At 40.8% G+C, this 15,713-nt stretch overlaps 1 protein-coding gene and 1 long non-coding RNA gene across 2 annotated transcripts; one reads left to right on the top strand and one right to left on the bottom strand.

The window, feature by feature from the left end:
- The first annotated feature begins 396 nt into the window (after nucleotides 1-396).
- On the top strand, nucleotides 397-14,745 carry LOC117477717 (serine/threonine-protein phosphatase PP1-beta catalytic subunit-like). Its single transcript, XM_034124444.1, has 8 exons — nucleotides 397-509; nucleotides 5,271-5,402; nucleotides 10,861-11,091; nucleotides 11,194-11,298; nucleotides 11,420-11,491; nucleotides 11,916-12,067; nucleotides 12,838-12,972; nucleotides 13,066-14,745. Exons 1-8 carry the CDS (start codon nucleotides 458-460, stop codon nucleotides 13,168-13,170), a joined length of 984 nt encoding a protein of 327 aa, XP_033980335.1. The 5' UTR covers nucleotides 397-457; the 3' UTR covers nucleotides 13,171-14,745.
- A 72-nt stretch (nucleotides 14,746-14,817) lies between these two features.
- LOC117480003 lies at nucleotides 14,818-15,645 on the bottom strand. The gene is made up of 3 exons (XR_004555623.1): nucleotides 15,564-15,645; nucleotides 15,162-15,323; nucleotides 14,818-15,047 (listed from the first exon to the last, which is right to left on the bottom strand). It is a non-coding gene; the product is annotated as an uncharacterized LOC117480003 (long non-coding RNA).
- Between the last annotated feature and the right edge of the window lie 68 nt (nucleotides 15,646-15,713).

Genomic DNA, 15,713 nt, shown 5'->3' with positions numbered 1-15,713 from the left:
ACAGGTGAATTAACCCATTGAAAAAAGAAAAAAGGGGGTTGATTGTATTGCAAGAATAAGGCTTTTTTTCACTTCTCTTATTTGAGAGCTGAAGTCATCACTTTCATTGCGAATATATATTTTGCTTTGTTAAATAATTATGGTGTATTGCTATACCCAAAATTACCCAACAATAAAATTGTTCATATTAGCTCAACCTGAACCGGCTACAACATAACAAATATTCTTTACAAATTTTTGCATCAGTAAGAATGATTCAAACCCCATAATGTACACATCTAACAAACAGGATTATATGCTTTTACTTTTGATGTTTTAAGTATATTTTTCAGAGAGTTTAAGGTTTGGTTTACTTCATCCGTCATGATCATGCACGGTTACTGTTTTATTGACAACAGCGCCTCCTGGTGTATGTAGCGGGGATCGAACCGGCCAACACTACCACATTAGTGTGAAGATGGCGGAGGGTGAATTGAACGTGGACAGCCTCATCTCTCGGCTCCTGGAAGGTGAACACTTTGAATAATGTCTCTAATGTTTCACAGAGTTAGCTGTTTGTGTTCTCTAAGCTTGGTCCGATATGTTTTCTGTAACTACCGCGGTTGCCTCTGCACACGCAGTGAAAGTGTTAGCATGTGGGGCTAACGCCAGTCAATTGTAACGGTGTATCTCCGGCTAGCTGTTAGCTGGCCGTGTTTATAAACACAGCAGTGAACGCCTACATTTCTCAGTTTTCGCAGTTATGGTAACATTACTCTAAAGAAGTAATACTGCTGTGTCGTAGTCTTCACTTAAGCATGTATTAAAAGTTGTTGGTGTTTTTTCGGTTTGTTCGGTCTTATTTAATTTCCAAATGATGAAGGGCTGGAACTGTCCTGACTCCTGTCCGTTTTAACATACAGTCTATGGTTTTAACATTAAAATGCAACGCATGAACATGTTGTCATGGCAGTGACGGTTGGAACTGTTTCGCACTTTTAATCTTAAATAAGTTAATATATTTTAAACAAAATAATGTGTTTAACATCGCATCCCTGTCCATAAATTGTTCAATATCCGCGGTGCTGTAATTGTTTGTTATACTTTACTGTTTAATTTCTGTTCACGTTACATTAAGGAAAATGACAATCTTGGAAGGGTTGTTAAATCTATAGAAAAGAAGCGACATTTAAAAATATAGACGGTAACATGGGTAAACATTTTGTCTGGATGCCCTTATCACTATATCTTAGACTAATTTGAATTGTGACGTAGTTTGCTTTTTGTTAAGCAACTTTTATGTCTGTAGGTTTGTAGCTGTGTTTAAAGGGCATATTTCTGGAATTCATTAGTATTGGTACAGGTGAATAATAAACCACAATCTCAAAACATTAAACAAGTAAGATAGACTGTATACAAACTGGGTGTATGCCTGACCTGTCAAGACATTTAGTTTCTTATCTCCAGTTTAAAGTATGTCATTTTGTGTTGCTGTGTTCACAATCTCATTATTGCTTTGGTACTTGATAAATAGGACAAAAGGGAATTTTGTTGGTGTGTAAGGACTAGGTTTTGGCAATGAGACGGATGTACAAACATCATTTTTGTGTTGGCCGTCCTCCTGCTCAGGGAGTTTTCTGATCCCCTGTGATATGTGCTTTGAGTCGACCAGACCACTAAGGCAAAATCAGCTGTCCTTGGCATACTTTCCACCAGTATCTGTGACTTTGTTGGAAGGATGAGACAGCAGCATGCCAGCACTGAAATGCTAAGATTTAATATTTATAGTAACTGCTGGAAAATGCCGTCACACTGCAGCTGCCTTGTGTTTCTTGCAGTCTCAATTTCATGTTAACATTGCTAACAAATGGTGAAATCATTTATAAATAAGTACCATTACGTCACAGCCTGCAATCATCTTGTTTACTCCTCTCAACACACTATTTATTCTCTACTGGAAAGCTTGTTGATCCCTTCACACTGAGTTTTCCTTGTTTCTCAGATTGAACCACAGTGACTTGTTGATTGTTACTCATATTTTGAATACAAGTTGGAATTGGCACCTTTCATAGATGGTCAGTTTTTCTGTGATCTTGTTGAGCACGATATTGTGTTGTTGTTGTTTTTCTATTTTCACGCCCTCTTTTCAAACAATGATGACTAATCCCTTGGATGATAATTGTTTTATAGGCTCCTTACATAATTGTTCAGCTTAGTAGTTATTGGGGTTAGTTTACACCAGGATTTGGATAAAGCACATGTGCAAATAATTTATGATTATGTTAAATGTCCAATATAAAATATACTTTTTTGATTGTTTCGGGTCAAGTTTTAAATTGCACTGCCATGTGGAAGTCTTTTTGCTAGTTAGTTAGTTACTGTGATGGGTTTTTTGTTTAGTGGATTAGTTTGGATCAGTCCAGCTCTTGTGATTGAAGAAAAAACAATTCTAAAGGGTTTAGTGGTTTAAGCCCAAAACATGAAACCTGATAATTATTTAACATTTCAAAGCCAGGTTTTGGAATTGTTTGTACTTTTCAAAATCCAGCTTTTTATTTGCCAGTATATGATATATGGTTTGTATGTCTGTATTGATTAACGACATTTTCTATCAGCTGCACATGATTACCTCCGAAACTCTGACTGTATTTTTGTTTATAAAGCCCTATAGTGGAAGATGTAACAACCTGTTTTGGTCGTTGTTGTTCATTTTTCTTCTGATATTCAGCGCATTGTCAACACAACAAGAGAGTAAAAAATCCCTTGTCCTAAGTCTTTAAACCAGATAATTTGTATGTGAATCTTGAACCCTTGTTTGTTATCCCAACCAACACATAGCTTATTGTACGTTTTGCTGTCTGAGAAATGTCGGTCTTGAGGAAAGGCCAAGTGTTAGTGAGAGTGCTTATTCATGGGAATTAAAGGTCACATGACATGGCCATTTTTACTGATCATAATTCCATTGTTGAGGTCTACTAGAATAGATTTACATTGTTCAATTTTCCAAACTCACATTGGTTTCTCATACAGCATCTCTGTATAGTATGTGTATTCACTCTCTGCCCTAAACGGCTTGTTGGAGCTTCTGCCCCCCCCCCCCCCTCCCTATGAGCCCACTGTGCTCTGATTGGTCAGCTCACCCACTCTGTTCTGATGAGACCACCACCGTTACAGCGGAACATCAATGATTATGTGTTATAATGGCGTTGGCAACCAGAAAATGACACCAGTAATGACAAACAGATGAGAATGCTGCGTGGGGTCTGGTTGCCGTGTTGGCGGGACATTGCGGGGCTCGCTGCTGCGGACAGTGTGAGCTGGATTACTGGGGTCGTTTCCTGAAAACACACACTCACAGCCTGGCTGTGAGTTTGTGTTTGTGTCGTGGTGTCCCACTGTCTCAGGCTGAGTACAGGCTGATAAATCCGCGGAGCCGCAGCTGAGAAAAGATAAGGCTGAGTGAGTGTGTGTGTGTGTGAGGAGCTCCACGGATTGGTCCATTTGGACCTGGGCATGGTTACGTCACCATACTCAGGAAGAAAAAAATGGAAAAAGAAAAATCTCCAACGAGGCGTTTCTGGGGCAGCATAGACAGGTCTTTTCTGTGTTAGAGTTTTACTCGCTACAGGGTGTACTTTGAGGGTTTGTGACTTTGCAGACCGTTTACATGCAGAAAAAGCTACATAACACACAAGGGGACGGGTAATGACCGGAAAAGCATGACATGAGACCTTTAAAACTTGTCGTCACACACACAAACAGAGGTTTGGTATATATTGGTTGCAAATCCTTGTCCTTGCTTCATTTTACCCTTCGCCCCTCAATGTTCTTAAGAAATAATCTCTTTCAAAAGTGCCAGGCTGCAGAAGTGGGAACAGTGAAAGTTCAGTGTTAAAGCAGGGCATCCGAGTTTACCTCGCCCGGCCGCTGAGTGAACAGCCCTACTTCTGCAATTTCATGCTTCACCCAATGCGGCACACGCGTATGAAACAGATACAGTAGATGGGTGATAACGAAATGTAATAGTGTGAAATGGATGGTGTAAAGCAACACTTGGTTAAGGTTGGTGGAGCCCTAGAATAGTTCTTGGCTCTCGGTTTGACCATCTGTGAGGATCCACGTGTCTCTGGTTCACTCACCTCTCTCAGATTTTGTTGGATTACATGACTAATGGGCTGCTGATGGTGAGTGCAGTGTGTAAGCAGCATGTGAGTGTGCTCATTTGTGCATACAAAAATGCATGCACTAAGCTTTAGGACTGGCTCACTAATACATCAGCTAAACCATTTTGAACTGTTTCCTTTGTGGTCATTCTATAATTTGTTATTCTATACGGATTAAGTACAACATATTTAAAAGTAACGTCTCTCTTACTAACATGCGTTTGTTTCACTGGGCTCAGCTATCCTTTATTGGGATCTTTAGTGGGCGTCAAGCTTTAAGGCAATTCCAAAATAGTTAGTTATTACATAATCGCTCAGTCAGGGTTTCCACAGTCAGTGGTTCATCTTTTACACAGTGCTTTGATTTGCTTTTTGTGAAGTCAAACTGAGACTTAATCAAAGATTGCTATATTATATTATTACCATTTACTATGGGCTACATGCATAATTGAATTCAGTGTCAAAGCACAGTTAATCTCTGTTATGCCCCCACTATTGTTATGGTAATGACAACTTTATTAAATCAATGAATAATCCTAAAAAAAAGGTAACTAGAGTGATGTAGACACTTCTGACACTTCTCTTAATTAATATGCGTTAAAAGCCTGACTTTTTGCCTAGTTGTAACAGATCTAGATCGAAATGCTGCACGCCACAAGGCTCTATAGCAAGGCAGGCAGTTTTCCTGTAAAATCTCACTCTTCATATCTTTGATTTCTTTTACCTGCTGACTGTATCCAACGTTTGCAATTCTCACTTTTCTTTTCATCGTTCTAAGATAAATCTGTTCCAAGAGCTGTGGCATAGCGCCAGAAAGTAGGCTTAAGCTAACGGTGCAACTACACAGCCAATCAACCCACACCGTGCTGAAGATGCAAGCTGCACTCATAGTATATGCAGTGGATGATACTTAGCAGTTATAAGCTACAAAACCATTACGTCCACATCTCATCAGATTTTAGAATTATCATGTGATGATTCTCCTGACAGTGTTATTTTTTTAACCTTAGGTGAACATTTATTGTACCATGGCCTGCATTTTGATGAAGTTGGGGGTTGCTGATTCTGTCGTATTAACACTGACAATGATGCTAACAGTTACTGACGTGTCTTTTCTCTCCTCTCCAGTACGAGGATGTCGCCCAGGAAAGATAGTCCAGATGAGCGAGTCAGAGGTGCGAGGCCTCTGCATCAAATCCAGGGAGATCTTCCTCAGTCAGCCCATCCTGCTGGAGCTCGAGGCTCCGCTGAAGATCTGTGGTCAGTGCTGTACATCTCTGACCCTAGGCTCATCTCAATTGATTATTTAGCCTCCTCCTTTCCCTCACTCGCGTCCCTTCCTTGCGTCTTAGCTCCGCCTCCGTAAGACGCGAGCGAGAGACACGAGGAAGAGACGCGAGGACAGAGGAGTCCTCAGGTATGAGTTGGGATGTCCTCGTTCACTCCAGCGTCACCATAAACAACGCCCTTAACTTCTGCTGTGAACAGTCTATCACCCGTCACTGGTCTTCCCTCCACATAAATCCCTTCAAACCTGTGATTTAGTTTCTCATTGAAATGATTTCGTCCTTCTCTTCCATTCATCTCTTTTATTATCATTTTCTATGTATTATTTTCGGTCCTGTATTTGTTTTTCCAGGTATAACATTTCATTTCAGTTATAATTATAATCATAACAATAATAATAATTGATGGATTAATTTCATTATGGTATTTGAGCTTGTTTCAGATCAACTTTTGTATTGGATGTTGTTATTTAATTTGTCCTACAGAAGAGAGACACAAATCACTCAAATATGTATTAGTTATGCTACCCGTATTTTTATATATCCTAAATGTTTGACGTTCTGTGGGTCTACCACACATGCATCAAAAAACACAAGTAAGAACTGCAAGTTATTATTTTATGATCAAAACATTATTATTGAATTTGTAAGTATATTTCACACACTTTAATGTTTTTATAGAGTATGATCTCCTCATTTGTTTAAGAGATTTATATATTTTACTCTTAATGAAGCACTTTAAACATTTAATGACTCTGATCCTCCTTTAACGGTAACGGAGCGTCCACACAGCAGCGTTAAAAAAATCTTGGAGGTGGGCGTATCTGAAGCTTGGGGATTTTTTGCGAGCAACGCGACCAACAACCAATCACATGAATCTCCCGCCCCCGACATACGAAGCAAAAAAGCCCGAAGTAAACTGGATATAAACTCCCCAAACAGGCGAAAACCTACCACTGTCTCTGCCACCTCCCTCCATGCCTGGCTCCTCCGGTTTGTATCCCGGTAGGTAAATAGGGACTGGTCATAAAGCACCGGGTGATTCCCTACCGCAATAATTAATTTCTCCTCCATTTTTTGGAATATGAGGAAATTACCTGCGGTATGTCTCTCCCAGCATACACGCGGTTTGATTGGCTAGCGCTTGAACTGTCAGATTTGCATAAACGGGATTTGATTGGCTGACGCTTCCACCTTAGCTTCAAAAGTTGAACATTGCTCAACTTTGAATCCTGAAAATCTCCGCTCTGCTGCCCACAATGCAGTTCGGCGAAAAGTGAGGCAAAGTGACGTCACCCCATTCAAAGTGAATGGGCAGAAGCGTTCCAAGATTTTTTTTTTAACGCTGCTGTGTGGACGCTCCGTAAGAACAGCTGCAGTGAGCAGAGGCTGTGCAGCTGGGGGCGGAGCTCTGATGCGCGAGGAGTGAAAACACTTTCGCGTAGTCTGCTCTCGTGTATCCTCCCTTTCGTCTCCTCTGGAAGCCTCCTCCCTCACCCCTCCTCGACTCCTCCATGTGCATTTAAGCGATTGGGACGTCCTTCAACATGGCGTGTCTTGATCGATTTCCGGGTCAAGTCCCGGAGGAGGAGGGGAGAGAGGAGTCGAGGAGAGACATTGAGATTAACCTATTTCTCATTTCTTCACAACGTCATGTTAGTTTTAGCTCTCGTCACCCACGTTCACATATTGTGTACCACTGTTGTACAAACATAATATGGACAGACAGTAAAGCAATTCATGTTTGCAAGCGCACTCCCTCACAACAGTTGAAATGCTACCACTATCACTTTCTCTTGCTGGCTCCTGCACATCTCTGCAAACTCCCACATGCTGTATCTCTTCCCTCCTGAGTATCGCTCAAATGCAAACAGCTCTGTCTAATATACGTGCCGGTTCTTCAAAAGTACAGTACACAAGCTCACATATACAGTATATACCCTCAGGCTCACACATAGTTCACGTGTGGTTGTTCTCTCCCTCCCACACATATTTACTTTCAGATTGTTGTTATGTAGGTCTAATAATGTCTCAAACTAAGGTAGCAAATATTGTATTCAAGTAATGAATGTCATGTGAAGCAACATTTCCATAGATATTGTTTCTCTTCAAATTGACAGTATAATGTTTCAATATGTAGGCATCTGAATCATTGTCTGGACTCATCCATGCAGACCTAACCCATGCGCATTACTCTCAAATATTTATGAGTTTGAGGTAGTGCTATTTGTCACTGTGTGCAGTTTCTTTATCTCTCCTTTACTTTCTCTGTATTGTTACTGAACCCCTACCCCCAGACTTGCTTTTAACCCGCGGCTGTGAGGCCTTTAGGAGGACCAGCACTGAATATAAAGACCAAACAGTGAATCCTTTAATTATTTACTGAGGCCACATGGATCAGGTTCTGCACCTACTTTCTCCTTCACAGTAACTTTAATGCCACAGGCATACTTTTGCCCGTGTGTGCATTTATTGTATTTATTGTCTAATTGGTTCTCTATGAGTTTGACTTATGATGAAGTGTTGTATACATTCATTCATGAGGTGATATTTCACATTATACTCGTACATATAGCATTACATTGCATTTCTATGAGTAAGGTGGGTCCTTTTGTTATTTGAAAATGCAAAAGTCATGCCATCTAAAAAGCCAGACTAGATTACAGTTAGGGACTGTAGCCTGTTAGATGAGTGTTTTTGTGTTTACTTGTTTTCATCGTTTAATGTGCTCTGAGCAGTATTACTCAGTGTTTTCCTCACACCACTGATGTGTTTTTATGTGGGCGCTTTGAACCTGGTAAATTATCTGACTACACAAGGTCATGCAACACTACACTTTAATTACAGCTTTGTTATTGGAGTACCAGTGATCTGATGCTACGATGCTAATGCAATGGCCATTACATTGTGCATGCTTGTGTTTTTTCACTATTACTGATATCATTTGTCTATTAGGTCTTTCAGAGAATGTCAGCATGGTTTTGGACGTTACTCTACCACACATGGGTGCACACGAGATGCACTGTCAGGGTTTTATTATCACCATTGCGGGAGATACATTGTGTTTATTTATAACACTGACCTGAGCTTCATCTTTCAGCCTTTTGCTTAGCTGTTTAAACCCTAAATCTCTGGGCTGCTATTCTCAGACTGTAAAAACTGCAGAGGCAGTGCTGAGTTAATAATTCACTGTCATCCTACAATTCCTTGTGAGAGGGCAGGCGGGGGGGTCTGCCCCGTAGGAAGTAATGCCAGTCTTTGTGAAGCTCACAGATTCATATTCAGTCATGCAGCAACTTTTACTGTGGAGATGAGGATAGTTAGGATGGTAACACTAACCTGCAGTCCCGCTTAGAGGAACACATTTTCAAACAGCCGGCAAATTAAATGTTAGTTTGTACAGGATTTAATGCATAGCCGCAAACTGCTGAATTTAGCCTTGCTCATACAAAGTTCACCCCCCCCAACTGTCTCTGCAGAGATTACAGTCCGTGTTGCCATTGGTACCATTTTATCCAAATGCAGCTTTGTGTGTAAAGCTAATTGTTTATGCCTTATGCCCATTTCTGTTTTGGTGCGGGCACAGTCAAGCGTTATGGTTTTGTGATTTGTCCTCTGTTGTCCAGTATGTGTTGTTTTCAGCCCACAAAACGAACCATCTTAAAAAAGTATTTTCGTGTTTTTATGTAGCATTTATCAGTCTTCAGATCTGGTCCCAACATTACCCAGACTAGCACACTGCAGACTTAGACACATGAAATCAAATATGACTCATTTTGTCAGACTGATCTTAATTGGCAAACAAAAAGAGATATAAAAGTCGTGTAGCTATAAAACGGAAATATTGGAAAACACCTCTGACACAGGGTTGCCTGCTTTTCACCTACCATAACCTTTTTACTGTCCAATAAGGAGTTCAAACTAAAATTAGGGTTGGAAAACGGCAACAACAGTAGGAGGCAAGACATTTTAAAAGCGTTCCTGTTTTCATTCGGACAGATTGTTACCTGGACTATTCTGCTGGAGCACTGCATTAATATGTCAAAGCTTGTTTTATTGAAGTCTTGACATTGTATTATTAATGTGGAGGATTGAGAATTTGTTAACATTACCAGCACTTGCATCAAAACTCTGTATGGCAAGCTGGGGCTGCGTGTCCAGGGCAAAGGAAATGATTGATGGTGAAACACAAATCCACTGCTGAGCACAACAGGAGTTAGACTTCAAACATACAGAACTGTTCCTCAAATCGCTCTTTTGCACGGAAAAAATTGTGTTTTTGCATGCCATCCTGAGGCACAGGCCAAAATAAGTACAAGCCTGTTGCCGTGTAGGTTAGACGCCAGCTGTGGTTTGGGTTTCGGTGACTACCAACATGCACTAAAAACAATGCCAGCCACTCTCATGATATAAAGTCGCATTTATTTTTGGTCAATTTAATCTCAGAGCGAGACAGCTGTGCAGCTTAACATTTACATTTGTATCTGGTGCCATATTGTGAAGCAGAATTGCCATAAAGAAATGGTGCCACATGAATTCCTATTTTGGTCACAATAAAGCCTGTTATTATTGTCTTGGTGATATACTCACTGCTTTTGTGTCTGAAACACTTAACCCAGATTAGAGCAGCTCTTAAATTAGTGCGTGAGGACATCAAAAGAAGCAGGTCTTGGCAAAGCGCTGAAGAGAGTCTCCTGTCAGAGATCCTGTGCTCCGATACGAGCTGCTCCAGCACAGCGCTGCCTGACTGATGTCAAACAGAGACAAGGTTGACCCTGAGTCCTGGCACAGTTGTTAAAATTAAACGTCAGTGTGTCTCTTAGGATTTCTTCCAGCGGAGGAGGAGGTACCTTTTCAAGCTGCCAGAAGATATTTAGCACATATCCTGACATGAATATGAATATTTGCACACAGATGTAGATGTCCAATTGAAAGGAAATGCTTCCAGACTTCTTCTTCCTCTCTCCTGTCCTGTTACTCTGCAGAATTCTTCTTTGTCCTGTTCTCCTTCTCTTTCCATACTTTCCTGTCTAGCTTGCGATATCTGTCGTCCTGTCTAATAATGAAAAACATGGAATAAAGGTACTCGATTAAGCAATGTAAAAGAATGGATGAATTTAAAACACTCACACTAGGCAGTACATTTCAAATTCAGGAGACAAAATACCAAGTACCAACTTTATCATGACCATCATAAGCCCTAATATGTGGTTTGGATACTAAAAAAATGTGTACTTCTTTGTTAGCTCCTGCATTGGCTTTGGTTATATTAAAAAAAAATTCATGATTACTACTTTTCTGCACTAACGGCACCGTTTTTGTTAACCTCTTCTATTTGACAACAGTATCTTTTAATAAAGCAGCCTTTCATTGTGACTGCACTTACAGTAAACGGTCAAACTAACCCCTTTTTCTCTCGCCCCCTTTTTTAGGTGACATCCATGGGCAATACACAGACCTACTGAGGCTGTTTGAGTATGGGGGTTTCCCTCCAGAGGCCAACTACCTTTTCCTGGGTGACTACGTGGACAGAGGGAAGCAGTCCCTGGAAACCATCTGCCTTCTGCTGGCCTACAAGATCAAATACCCAGAGAACTTCTTCCTGCTCAGGGGCAACCACGAGTGCGCTTCCATCAACCGCATCTACGGCTTCTACGACGAGTGTACGTTCAAATAAACCCACCTTGAATACTGTACACAAAGTTTGCCTTGATGCACATATGTAGTTTGATTTAAATAGATTGTGTGTTCATGTGTTCCTGCAGGCAAGCGTAGGTTCAACATTAAGTTGTGGAAGACCTTCACCGACTGCTTTAACTGCCTCCCCATCGCTGCTATCATTGATGAGAAGATCTTCTGCTGCCATGGAGGTACAGCAACTGTTCGCATTCGTTTTTTCTCGCCTTGTCCCAAATTGGTCGTTTTTTTTTCCCCCTGATTGAGATATAATTGTACTTGAAATATAGCTTTACATTTGACATCACTTTTTAGGGCTATCGCCTGATTTGCAGTCAATGGAGCAGATTCGCAGGATCATGAGGCCAACAGATGTGCCTGATACAGGTTGTGTGTGTGTGTGTGTGTGTGTGTGTGTGTGTGTGTTGTGTGTGTGTGTGTGTGTGTGTGTGTGTGTGTGTGTGTGTGTGTGTGTGGTGTGGTGTGTGTGTGTGTGTGTGTGTGTGTGTGTGTGTGTGTGTGTGTGTGTGTGTGTGTGTGTGTGTGTGTGTGTGTGTGTGTGTGTGTGTGTGTGATGTGTGTGTGTGTGTGTGTGTGTGTGTGTGTGTGTGTGTGTGTGTGTGTGTGTGTGTGTGTGTGTGTGTGTGTGTGTGTGTGTGATGTGTGTGTGTGTGTGTGTGTCGTGTGTGTGTGTGTGTGTGTGTGTGTGTGTGTGTGTGTGTGTGTGTGTGTGTGTGTGTGTGTGTGTGTGTGTGTGTGTGTGTGTGTGTTTAATTAATTATGTCTATCTTTCCTCTCATGTGTGTCTCAGGCCTATTGTGTGACCTCTTGTGGTCGGACCCAGATAAGGATGTACAAGGCTGGGGAGAGAACGACCGCGGGGTCTCCTTCACCTTCGGAGCAGATGTGGTCAGCAAGTTCCTGAACCGCCATGACCTGGACCTCATCTGCAGAGCCCACCAGGTAATTGTGAAGGGAGTTAAAGTAGAGAGTCTGGATGGTACAAATTAAAAGTGCATGGCAAGCAAACTTGGAGACTTAAAACTGTTTGGCCATGCACTTTACTTATAGTGGACTTCCATTAGTGTGTGTGTGTGTCTTTAGAACAAGTAATTACTGTGGAGGAAACACAAGCTAAACCACATTATTAATAGGCCTGCTACAGCAGTCTAGCCCAGTGTATGTTTCCCCCATGAATCATTCATTATTACTTCATTTTGCACTCAGTTATTGTCAATCAACTTTTTTGCTGAACCAAGATAGAATAGAACAGAGAATAAGAACCTGCTGTTTGCAAGACACTGGCAACATGTTTATTAAGAATACAACAGAATAGTATCTATGGTGTCACCCAGGAACAAAATGAACACAAAAACATGTGCTCAAGATAAAAGCTTCACATGAAACAGGACATATTTCTCAATTGTAAAACAGTCCTTTCATTTATATCCATGGTGTACAGCCTACCTTCTTCTATTTAATTTAAAGGGAGCAACTCAAACTCATGAAGGAGGGGTTGTGTTTTATTGACCAAAAACAATTTGTTTTCAAAAGTGGAATGTATACATTAGCTGTTTTGGCTCTGCGTTGGGTGCTTTGTATTGATTCAGATGTAGGTGGTTGTGGACACATCACAATTATAGCAGAGTAGGTTTCTGAAACCAGCTGGAGATCTGTGTGTGTGTTTATCGATCGCTGTAGGCGGTGGAATAATGTCCCGTGTCTTCTAACAGGTTGTGGAGGACGGCTATGAGTTCTTTGCCAAACGCCAACTGGTCACACTCTTCTCAGCTCCAAACTACTGCGGGGAGTTCGACAATGCAGGCGGCATGATGAGTGTGGATGAATCCCTCATGTGCTCCTTCCAGGTATTCTAACAAACCATTATAACACCTTTTGATATTTAAACTAAACTTCATCTCAGAAACACTCACATTTTCTCTCTCTGTGTTTTTTTAAAGATCCTAAAGCCCTCGGAGAAGAAGGCCAAGTATCAGTACGGTGGTGTAAATTCTGGTCGTCCCGTCACCCCACCCCGCACCGCCCAAGCCCCTAAGAAGAGGTGAACGCACCGCCTGATCTCTCACCCGCTCCGTCCCTGGTCTGCCATCATGGCGACCCCTGTAACTCCCCTGTATAGTGAAGATACAGGGCTTATCTAATTGCCCAAATCTTTCTCCTCTTTCTTCCCCCACTCACACAACCTTCCCAAAATCCACTGACAGCTCTTTTCTTAATGTGTATGTGTACATAAATTTGCTGTGACCAATCTCTTTTTTTTTGCCTGTTTGTTGGTATTTTTGATATTATTAACAGACTTTGTGGTTTTACTTCCAATGCCATTTAAAGTTTTCTGAGGTTCTGTGTTGTCTCTGCGAAGAGGGACAGAGTGATTGAGTTAGAGGAAGTCTTTTTGAGTTTGACAAAAACACAGTAGAGATTGAACATTGTTGTTGTTTTTGCCTTGACCTCTGAAAGCAGAGAAAATCCTTCCAATGTGTTTCAATGAGACTGAGGTCCTTAGACACGATAACATTTCTTATATTCCGGTTTAACTGTTTGAAACATTATTACTGCGTTTGCGGTGAACTTGCGGTTGTTGTGCAGGCGAACATTTTATATAATTAACCATTGAAAAAGTGCACCTCCCTATGAGTAGCAAGGAATGTGAAGAGACCGGCTTGAATGAAGGATAGAGGGTAAATCGGATGCTGCTGGCAGTGGACCCGCTCTCCCCAAACACAACGCCCTCTGGGCATCCATTCCTCCGCTCTGCTATGCCTCCCTGTGCCTCGACTCCACACCCACACAAAAACACGCCTCTCCTCACAAAGAGCTGCTATTGACATGGGTCTAATTATTATTTGTTTACGATTGTGTTCCCGAAGTCCTCTTGATTTTTGATGAATGTCCATGCATTTAAATAATATGTGTGACTTATAGTCAGTATCTTACCTGTTGACATACTGGATAAATGGTGTACTAAAAGTGTATTTGTATGAAGTTAAGGAAAGAAAACATCTAACACCACTTGAATAAAAAGCAAGCTTCACAAAATGCTCTACAGTGTTTGAATTGTTTAGGGCTGTGGGTGTAGAGTACACAAAATAAAAAACATAATGAGGGAAGTTTGTTCTTGGAACTTTTTTAAGTAAAGTGCCAGCTATTCTCCTGTCACATCACCCAGTGTGTCCTGGTATTGAGTTTGAAAGCTGGAGGAGTCGAGTGGCAGGACCGGCCGTTATGCGATGTGACAGTGATGCCACCTGGTGTATACATACAGTAGTACAATACAAATCACAAGTGAGTTTCAAACCAGACAGCTCAGGATGGGCTTTTCATTTTATGTCCTGGAAAAAATGTTGCGAGGAGGTACTGGAGGTTCATTTTAGTCTTCTGCAAAGAAGCAAAGTCGACCATTTGTGGCTAACCGTTTTTCAATCTTTAGTTTGCTCTTTTTGGTAAAATACTTTCTGTGGAATTTTTCTGTTTCACTATTCTCATTGTTTTCTTTATATTCACTTAATTTATTGAACAATACTGATAATAAGAATACAATGAAGTGTTACCAAAAGCTGTTTTGCAATTTGTACAAGTTTGTTTGAAACTCTATAAATCAATAAAATTGATGGAAACTAAAACTGTTGTCCCCTCTGAATTCACTCATTTTTGCATCTTTCAAGAAATTTGAGGAATTGCAAAAATTATATTTTCTTCACTTTTTTATCTCAGTTTATTCAACGTTGCCCCGCAGACGTCTTTTAGCCCATTTCAGAGCACTGTGCATCGGCCCTGAATACAACCAGAGGATGAGTGGCATGATGAAACATGGCAGGCCCAGGTGGAGTTGGGCCATGACCCAGGCAAAGCAGATCCACAGTCCCATCTTTAGAAAGAGGAGAGTGTAGTAGATGATGGTCTGTGAGCTGAATGTGGAGTTGACCTGAAAATAAATGAAAGTAATTAATTTAACATGTATTTAAGATTTCTGCAAAAAACTGGTTATGATATATGTTCATTTTGGGCATTTTTGGACAAACATCTTGACTAGCCAAACCTGTACATCCTGTTGTTTCACTGGATCCATCATCACATCGTCAGTGTCATCAAACCGGAGGCTTTGGCTCCGATAGGGCTGTCTGATAGGGCTGCTCATTTTCTTGCTGCACACTAATGGCTTTCTTGGCTTTTGTTCTTCCATTTTCATGTTAGTCTGTCCCTAAAGATTGTGGTTTCAAGCAAATATGGAATACTATGAACAGACACATTAAAACAGACCTATCAAATTGATCGATCAAATCAACTTATTGACATGAATATTGTTGTTCCATTAGTACCAAAACTCCAATACATGTTATGAGGTATACTTTTCTGAAGAAAACAAAAATAAAATATGAACATTAACAAATGACAAAACAATATCCTTATTTCTGATATATTTGTAGTTTGCTTGACTTACCGTGTACACAGATTGGGCCCAATGGTCGAGATGAGCACGTTTTTAAAAGTTGCAACTACAAAATAAAGCTGGAATGTTTTTTTTCGAAACAGGATTTTTGGAAAATAATAAAAAACAATGTATTGGTATTGGTTAGTGATGATTCCATTG

Source organism: Trematomus bernacchii, unplaced genomic scaffold (genome assembly GCF_902827165.1).
Source record: "Trematomus bernacchii unplaced genomic scaffold, fTreBer1.1, whole genome shotgun sequence".
In the NCBI taxonomy this organism is placed as follows: Eukaryota; Metazoa; Chordata; class Actinopteri; order Perciformes; family Nototheniidae; genus Trematomus; species Trematomus bernacchii.
The sequence above is the reverse complement of the archived record's forward strand: the minus strand, read 5'-3'. Positions and strand labels throughout refer to the sequence as shown.

Excerpts from the sequence above, each read along its gene's own strand:
- LOC117477717 (XM_034124444.1), top strand. The coding sequence starts at position 458 with ATGGCGGAGGGTGAATTGAACGTGGACAGCCTCATCTCTCGGCTCCTG. Across the intron at positions 12,068-12,837 it reads TCATCTGCAGAGCCCACCAG|GTTGTGGAGGACGGCTATGA; the intron begins GTAATTGTGAAG and ends GTCTTCTAACAG. Across the intron at positions 12,973-13,065 it reads CCCTCATGTGCTCCTTCCAG|ATCCTAAAGCCCTCGGAGAA; the intron begins GTATTCTAACAA and ends GTTTTTTTAAAG.